The sequence below is a fragment of the Tamandua tetradactyla genome, chromosome 4 (assembly GCF_023851605.1).
Source record: "Tamandua tetradactyla isolate mTamTet1 chromosome 4, mTamTet1.pri, whole genome shotgun sequence".
Classification (NCBI taxonomy): domain Eukaryota; kingdom Metazoa; phylum Chordata; class Mammalia; order Pilosa; family Myrmecophagidae; genus Tamandua; species Tamandua tetradactyla.
The window spans coordinates 40,249,353-40,258,849 of NC_135330.1; the positions used below are offsets into that span (position 1 = coordinate 40,249,353).

General features: G+C 35.7%; 1 protein-coding gene across 10 annotated transcripts in view; it reads left to right on the top strand.

Annotated features, from left to right (window-relative positions):
- RNF2 (ring finger protein 2) overlaps nt 1-8,632 on the top strand; it is a 670,080-nt gene extending 661,448 nt beyond the window's left edge. For all 10 annotated transcript variants that reach the window (XM_077157233.1, XM_077157234.1, XM_077157228.1 and 7 more), the window contains 3 exons: nt 5,637-5,909; nt 6,240-6,411; nt 6,669-8,632. In XM_077157233.1, coding sequence (XP_077013348.1) covers nt 5,637-5,909; nt 6,240-6,411; nt 6,669-6,770 — 547 coding nt within the window. In that variant the 3' untranslated portion in view covers nt 6,771-8,632. The remainder of the gene's footprint in view (nt 1-5,636; nt 5,910-6,239; nt 6,412-6,668) is intronic.
- The last annotated feature ends 865 nt before the right edge of the window (nt 8,633-9,497 follow it).

The window sequence follows — 9,497 nt, forward strand, 5'->3', positions numbered from 1 at the left end:
TTGAATTTCTCCCCACTCTCACCATTACCCGAAGGGGGCTTGCAAGTACTTTTCCAGTCACTGATCAAATCATTCTGGGATTCATCGGGGGATCACTCTGGACAAACCAACAAAATCTCATGTGCTACCTGAGATTCCAAGTACTTATGACATTCAGTCAATCAAACTATCTACATGAGTTATATTAGGAAATGCTCTAGCAAAATCTAAATTTTGTAACAAATAAACATTTTTTGCTTTAGTAAGACTGGTTTTTAAGTCTTTGGTATGTGCCAGGTCTGGTCTTCTTCATTGATGGTTTCTAAGAAAATAATCTCATCTTTTACATAGGCCATCTTGTATGTTTTGTTGTCTTTTGTGGAAACCAGGACATTTTGATACTTTACTGTGTTGTCACTGGTAGGCTCTAAGATGTCTGTTCTTTAATCTTGTATCCAGCTGGTGTTATGACGGCTTTCCTTGAATGCCAGAACCTAACCACAACAACAGAAAATTGAGAAGGAAAAAAAGGAAGCACCTTCCCCTGTCTTTGTAGATTGACCTGTGCAGTTGTTCTCCTTCAGGGCTTATCCTTACAGTGAGTTTAGAGAATAGCTCTAGGTCAAAGTGTAGGGACCTCCTTGATCCTTTCTGCTGTGTATCTTATCTGTCCCTATGGCCTTGGGAATTACCCCCATTTATTTGGTTACAAATATTCTATTTTGCTTAGGAAGCTGTTTCCTCCTGTCTTGGTCACTGTATTGTATGTCCTGCATACCTCAGGCAGCACAACTTGACGGCTCTCCCATGCTGGGCAAGTTTTGGGATGGAGAGTTCCTTGGGCCGTCTCCAGACAGATTGGTTCAGACATACAAGCTTCTAGTATGTGCATGAGAGTGATTGTACTCCCTTTGGAACTGGATTTGGTATCTGCACTTGAAATGTAGGGCTCAGTGCCAAGGTAGTGGGATAGGGGTAGGGGCCAGTCAGGATATCCTGCCGTTTTCAAGTGGCCTTTTCCTTGATTCAGCGCTTCCCCTGTTACTCCCTCTAGTCCTTTTATTTTTCTGGAGCTTTTAGAATGATGTTTATGCCAGTTTTTGCTAATTGTTCAAAGCCTCTGTGAGGTATGAAGCCCTGGAGTGTTTTACTCTGCTAACTTGATCAGGGCAGGCAGAGCCTGCATGGAACCCCAGTCTAACTATGAGAAAACAGACAAATCTTAGTTATGGGACAGTCTACAAAATAGTTGGCAAGCCTTCCTCACAATTGTTAGGGTCATCAAAAACAAAGCCTGAAAAGCCATCACAGATGAGAGGAACCTAAGGTGATATTATGACTAAATGTAATGTCATGTCCTACGTGGGAACTGTTTTTTGAGTCCAGAAGTCCAAAATCGAGGAGTTGTCAAGGCTGTGCTTCTCCGTGAAGCATTCTCGTGCTAGCTTGATGCAGTCCTTGTGGTATCTTAGCTTGCATCTTTGCTGCTTTTCACCTGGTGATCTCTCTCTCTCTCCTTATCCCTTTTTTTCTCTTTTTCGAACCCACTCCACTCAGGCTTTCATCACCAGCCTGTCAAATGCCTTTATTGAAGGTATCAGTGACCTCCACATTGTGAAACCTAATGGCTAATTCCTGGCCTTCAGCTCCATTTGATAGAATTTCTCCTTCCTCCTTGAAAGGTTTTCTTCATCTGTCTTTCAGTAGACTATACTCTTCTGGCTGTTCCTTCTTAATCTCTTTTGTAGGTTTTAATTCAGTTTGCCTAACTCTTAAAGGTAGAGTGCTCCCGGGATCAGCTTTTCATTTTTTGTACAAATGCTCTTTCCAGATGATCTCATCCAGTTTTAATAGCTTTAATTAACATTTATATGCTGATACTCCCATATTTATATACTACCATGGAGAACTCCAGACTCCCTCCTTTTGAATATGTAATAGACATCTTAAACTTAACATGTCTGTGGTAGTTAGGTTCAGGTGTCAACTTGGCCAGGTGAAGGTACCTAGTTCTGTTGCTGTGGACATGAGCCAATGGTACATGAAGTTGCTCATTACATCTGCAGTTGGCTAGGAAGCGTGCTTGCTGCAGTGAATGGTATTTTATTTAATTGGCTTGTGCTTAAATGAGAGAGATCAATGTAGCACAGCCCAAGCAGCTCAGAATACCTCATCTCAGCACTCGCAGCTCAGCCCAGGCCTTTGGAGGTACAGGAAGGAATCACCCTGGGGAAAGTTATTGGAACCCCGAGGCCTGGAGAGAAGGCCAGCAGAGATCGTCCTGTGCCTTCCCACGTAAGAAAGAACCTCGTTGAAAGTTAGCTGCCTTTCCTCTGAAGAACTATACATTAACTAAATAAATCCCCCTTTATTGAAAGCCAAATCTGTCTCTGGTGTGTTGCATTTCTGCAGCTAGCAAACTAGAACAATGCCTTAAACTCAGCTTTTGAGTCTTAAAACACCTTGCTTTTCTTCGTTCTTCCTCATTGTAGTTGGTGGCAACTCCATCATTCCACTTGCTCAGGCCACAAATTTGGAGGCATCCTTAACATTTCACTTTTTCTCACATCCAATCTATGAATAAATAAATATTTTTAGCTCTTCCCATAATATATCCAGATCTGATCATGTCTCGCAGCCTCAACTCTTACCACCTGGTCCAAGCCACCATCACCTTTTATCTTAAGAATTAAAATATCTGTATTTTATATATAATATATATATAATATAGTAGTCTTTCTCCAGATACTCTGTTCTCAGCACAGTAGCCAGAGTAATTCTCTTAAATTGAAAGTCAGATCACGTCTCTCCTTTGCTCAAAACCTTCTGATAGCTTTTATTTACATTCAGGTTAAAGCCAAAAGACGTTAATTATGGGTTACAAGATCCTCCGTAATTGGGGCACATTTCTGACCCCCATCCTCTGTACCTCTCTGATTTAATCTCCTTAGAGCTTCATCATTTTCCACAGTAAGAGCTGCTACAATCTAGTGATTCTCACCTTAGCTGAACGTCAAAGTCACTTGGAAAGCTTTTAAATCTCAGGGTCCCCGTTATCACTTCAGGCCAAGTAAATCGGATCCTTTGAGCATGGGGCTTAGACATTGGTGTTATTAATGTTCTATAAGTGATTCCAAAGTGCAGCCAAAATTGAAAACCATTAGTTTAAAGGTTCAAAGGTGTGCTCCATTCTAACTATATTAAACTGTCCTACCACTCTATTTGTCAAAGTAAAATAAAAGATTAAATTTTGAGCATATTTATTTTAAAAGAATTATACACAGTCCTAAGAATTGGAAGGACTTTTAATGGTTTTTCAGCTTAGTCCTTTTACCGGGATCAAGAATCACCATTGTAAAATCCTTCACAGATAATTTTTGGTTTTGCTTGAACATTTCTGGTAGTGGGGTGCTTGATATTTAATGAATGAGCCTGTTTCATTTGTTGACAATAGTCCCCTTACTGTTTGTCAGATTCATCAGACATACTCAGCATTCTCAGGGCCTCTGTACTAATTGTTCTCTCTTTTAGGAACCCTCTTCTTCCACATAATCTATATGATTCACTCCTTCACTTTCTTTAGATGCTAAGTTACCACCCCAGGACTCTGTATTTCCTTACCCTCCCTGCTTCATTTTTCTCCATAGCACATCCTCTGACATGAATATGTTGTCTACTGCTCTAGAATATAAGCTCTGAGAGAATAGAGACTGTGTCAGTTTCACTGACTGTCATAACTGCAGTACTTAGAACTATGTGTTGCTTGAAAAAGCTAACTAAATATTTTTGAATGCGTGCCTTTTTTTTTTTAACTCCCTTTCTTTGTATTGAATGAAAATTTCTCTCAGGTGTACCAGTGCTGGTTTGTTATCTTTTGAAATATATTTACTTCTATCTACTAGATTACCAAATACCTCCTTCTCACATATATAAGATCTTATGTGCTGCTCCAAATACTAGATATTTGCATTCATAATTGTTTAATTGTTTCTCCAATGACATTCTCTCATGTATTTCATATGGCATTTTTGGTGTCACTTTTGAAATGCAACCCTAGTGACAGAATATAGTTACAAATTTGATAATACATTTTTACTGTCCTTTATCTGAACATTATCTGCTTTGAGATTGCATTAATGTAGCTCTCTTAACTCAGATCTTCTTGCAGAGAAGTGTGTGGTAAAAATAAGTATATTGTGTAACCCTGTTGGCTCACTTTAATTTTTTTTAATGTAATTTTATTTTTATACATTCACATACCATAAATCTATCCAAAATGTATAGTCAGCTGCTCACAGTATCATCACATAGTTGTACATTCATTACCACAGTCAATTTTAGACCATTTTCATTATTCAAAAATAAATAAATAAATAAGTATAAAACCCAGAACATCCCATACCCATACTCCCCTTATTATTGACACCCTAGCATCGATGGGGTTCGTTTGTTACTGTTGATGAACGAATATTAAGATATTGCTGTTAACTGTAGTCCACAGTCTGCAGTAGGTACATTTTCCCCATATATCACTCTATTATTGAGTCTTTATAATTGTGCTATACATTTGTTCTAGTTCATGAAAAGTTTTTAATATTTAAGATTAAAATACTAATTATTTTAGTATAGTTAGTATTTCATATTGTATATTCCCATTTAACCTCTAGCTTTCCTTCTGGGGCTCACTTCAATTTACGGTCAACTAAAATAACATCTTCTGCTTTAGTTGAGAATTTTAGAAAACATTTAAGTATAATCCTCATATATTCATTGTTGAGTTTATTTTTTTACTCCATTCTTTTGGCCTGTTGATACTTTTTTGAATCATAGTTCTGTCATTTAATCTTAGTCATACCCTCTTAGTTTGACAACAAATATACAATTATGATACTGTTCTTAGAGATACATGCCATTATTTTCATCATATGTGTCTCTCCTTTTCTCTTGGGTATACAGGTAGACAGAAAATGTGGTGGAGAGAATAGGACCTTGTGTCACATCTTGTCACTGGCAGTTTACTTTCTGTATAGCCATGGGCAAATTATTTAACTTGCAATTTCAGTTTCTTTGGTTTTCCAAGTCAAATGATGTTAATTGCCTTATAGGGTTGTTTTGATGAGTAAATGAGCTTATATATACAAAATGCCTTGCCAGTCATTGATTATAATAGCTGAACTTAGAGAACTGATGCTGTGTCCATGTTGGTTTTTTATATACTGTCTAACTTTCCTCAGAATCATTTTGCATTGCAAATTTTGGAGGGAGGAGAAGGTAGTGGGGTGAGAATACTTATGATCCCTTTTAAGTCTAATTTCCTTAAGAATTTCAGTTGAAGAAGTATGACTTAACTCTTCAGAGAACTTCAGAATTTTCACTTTTGAATCATGCCTTTCCTTAGATTTGCCAGTAATTTCTGTAGCCAATAAAGAAACTTGCTAAGTGACTATAAACATTGGTTTAAATCATTCAAACGTTTTGTGGGTGTGAGGTTTTCTAGACCTTTCAGAGATACATAGGGAACAGTGTCTTTATCTCCCTTGAAGCAAATTGAATCATCAAGATTTTTTTTTTAATTCTAAAGTTCAGTAGCAGAAATGCTTCAAAATTGATGCATTTTGAAAAAGTCTAAACATAAATTTTTTTTTCCTCTTAATTAGACTACAGCGAGGCAAGAAGCAACAGATTGAAAATGGTAGTGGAGCAGAAGATAATGGTGACAGTTCTCACTGTAGTAATGCATCCACACATAGCAATCAGGAAGCAGGACCTAGTAACAAACGGACCAAAACATCTGATGATTCTGGTCTTGAACTTGATAATAACAATGCAACAGTGTCAATTGATCCAGTAATGGATGGTGCTAGTGAAATTGAATTAGTATTCAGGCCTCATCCCACACTTATGGAAAAAGATGACAGTGCACAGACAAGGTAAGTATGTTGTGGGTTGGTTTCAGATGATGTGAATTTAGAATGTTTAATTTGGAGTTAAAAGGCAATTTTGAGTAAATAAGGGTAGTATTTATCATATCATTGATTGCCACGGTTCATTTGGCTATTCTGGCTGCTTAGGTTATTGGTTTTTTTCCTTCTTTATGTGTTCCCACCTAGAGTTGTACACTTGAGAGAGGAATGCTCCTCTTCAGATAGAGGAGGAAGAAAGACCATTTAAATGTACCTTTTACAAATGCATTAGTTTCATAATTTAAATTTTTTATCAGCAATTCTAGAAATTACATGTTTAATAACCTCTTTTTATAGATACATAAAGACTTCAGGCAATGCCACTGTCGATCACTTATCCAAATATTTGGCTGTGAGGTTAGCTTTAGAAGAACTTCGGAGCAAAGGAGAATCAAATCAGATGAACCTTGATACCGCCAGTGAGAAGCAGTATACTATTTACATAGCAACAGCCAATGGCCAGTTCACTGTGAGTATTTAAAATAAAATAAAATACTGTTGAAACTGGGAGCATGGTGACCATCTAAGATTGTGATAAGTGGTGGGGTGGGACCTAACAAGAAAATAGGTTCGTTAACTTTCATGTTCTCTGTTCTTTTATAAATGATATAAGACAGGGAGTTTATCCTAAACTATTTTTTAAAAAAGATTCTGCAGAGTTATGTTTGTTTCCATCTCACTATTGTACTTTGTGCAGTTTTCATAATTCTTTCTTTTTTGTTTTAGGTATTAAATGGTTCTTTTTCTTTGGAATTGGTCAGTGAGAAATACTGGAAAGTGAACAAACCCATGGAACTTTATTATGCACCCACAAAGGAGCACAAATAAGCGTTTCCTAAAACCAATTCTGAGAATGGACTTTTTTATAGCCTATTTCTTTAATATTAAAGATGTACCATCATTACTTTTATGGACAGAATTTTGGATATGTTGTTTTCTTTCTGAGCCAGACTCATTTATACTATTTGAATCTTTTCCTCTTAATTTAAGGTTTTCTTTTTGGAAGAGACTACAATTATTCTGTACTTTCTCTTTCCTTTTAAAAAAATCTAAGTTGTATATTTTCAGAGTGTGGTTCTATTTAGAACCTTTTTCTGACCCAGGAATTTTTTCATAGTTCTTGATTCTTAAATGAAAATTCAGTTGGCTATCCTTCTCCCTCTGCCCTTAAAAGTTTTTTAGGCCTACAGAATGTTAAATAATATGTATTGTGACTTTTTCCCCCAGAGCCTTGTATATTTATAGTTTTCTATATTAACTATAGTATCTTCATGAAGACCAAGGCTCAAATTTACTGTACTTAAAAAAATTCTCATAGGATTATTAATTTCATGGTATTTTCTTCCATATCTCATTTTAAAAAGAGGTTCTTTGTGAACTTATGTCCATTGTCATGCAATGCTTTTTTTTTTTTCTTCCATTTTTTCTTGTAATAGTTTTTGAATTTGTGGTCCTGGGGAAGAGCATCCAAACATTCATTTACAGATTTCACCGAAGAAAAATTAATTTTTTTTTTGTGATCTTCAAGTGTGTATTTAAAGAGATTTTTTTGTATTCTTTTGTCACTTCAGTTCCTTAATCACGTGTTTCATGTTTTTGCCTCTTAAAATACCAGAGATAAGGAGATTTGCACTTTACCCTGATGAAAAGTACAAGATGTGTTCACAGCTTCCCTATCTTATTGGTAGCCATCTAAGTTTCAAGAATAACATGGCACATAGAAGTAACAATGGAAAAAAAAAGTTTGTTCTGTTGAAAAGTGTGTTCAGCATTTTGGATTGCCAGATCAATTTATAAATCTGATGCTTTGCTAATTATACTCTAGAGAAGGAGGTTAACAGAGCTTGACCCTTGCCTTGCTATACAGTGAAAAATAATCGGTAGAAGAACGTTAAGCAGTAGGATAAAGTCATTCAACTCTTAATTTAGTTTTATATGGAGAGGAGAGGGTTACAGTTTTGGGTGTTTGGGAGCCGAAGGGATTTATGCTGACAGGTCAGATAAGATTGACTTGTGTATTATTTTTCATCTCTGTCCTGATTTTAATGGTATGTTTCCAAGTTTATATTACCACAGTATTTACAAAGATATGTTTGCATTGAAAATTAATCCCAAAGGGTTTTTGATAGGAGGGACTGTCCTCCAGCCTCATGGTAGTAATTAAAGCCTATCTAGTCATTGTAAATATTTATCTGTCAATTTTGATAGATTGGGGCCAGCTTGATGTTTTAAATCTTCAGCCCATTATGAAAATTTCAAAGCTTATTCAATTTTTTAGTGAAAATATTTAAAATCTGTTTTTACAGTTCTTTTGGTAATCTGTGCCATGGTATTTAAAAACCACCAAAAATTAAGGGAAATTTTGTATTCAATTCCTTTTTTGGTATAATGTTAAGTTGTGTAGATTATTAATGCATGTCCACTGAATATAGCCCTGGTTTTGTGATATAACTGCTTAGATTTTATTGGCAACATTAGATTAGTGATTGCATTAAATAACTAAATTCCCATTGTGATCATTAATTGAAATTTTGTCTTTAAGCAAAAAGTTATTTGTGAATATAAGCTTTGTGCTTAGAGAATGTGTGTGGGTTTTTTCTGTCAGTATGGGAGGATATAAACTTTTCATCATTATTAAATTCATTGGAAGAATAATCCTTTGCAAAATATAATTATAGGTATTTCATAGAGCATTGAGTGTATTGTCTATGTATGTGTTTTTGTATTTGCTTTTTTCGGGGGGAAGGCGGGGGAATAGTATTCACCAATACTACACAAGGTTTTGATGGTTCATAAAGTATTATCTGAGTAACTTCTGTAACCACCATGTCACTCTGGGAAGGAAAGCCTCAATATATGTGGTGAATCATGGTAATAACTAGGTCTTTGGAAACATTTTTAATCCTCTCAACAACCCTATGAGTAAGGCAGTAATAGTTTGCTGTACATTTGAGGAAGTTGAGGCTTAGGGTTCTGACTTGAAGAAATAAACATGAAATGATTGAAATACCAGATGAAAAGGGGCATCTCTTTTTTTTTTTTAACATTTTAAATTGTGAAATATATATACAAAACAATAAATTTCAAAGTACACCATGTAGTTATAAAGCAGATTTCAGAATTTGGTATGGGTTAGAGTTCCACAATTTTAGTTTTTTCTAGCTTCTCTAAAACACTGGAGACTAAAAAATATCAGTATGATTTCAGCAGTCATACTCATCTGTTAAATCCTGTCTTCTTTGCTAAAACTCCTCGTTCTCCTTATCTTTAGGGGTATTTGGGCTATGTCCATTCTAACTTTTTTATGTTGGAAAGGGGTGTCGAAAATATGGGATAGTAGGATGGAACTAGTTGATGTTCTTAGAGAAGCTGGGCCCAAGCACCAAAGTTTAGCTGAATGTATTTAAAACATATGATCCAAATTTACTATCTTCCAGGAGACAGTTTAGATTTGAAGAAGGTAAGAGGATGGAAACCATAAATGATGCTAACAGTAACCAAAAGAGAGTACTATATGAATATCAAGTAAATTAGAACTCAGAGTAAAATAGAGAC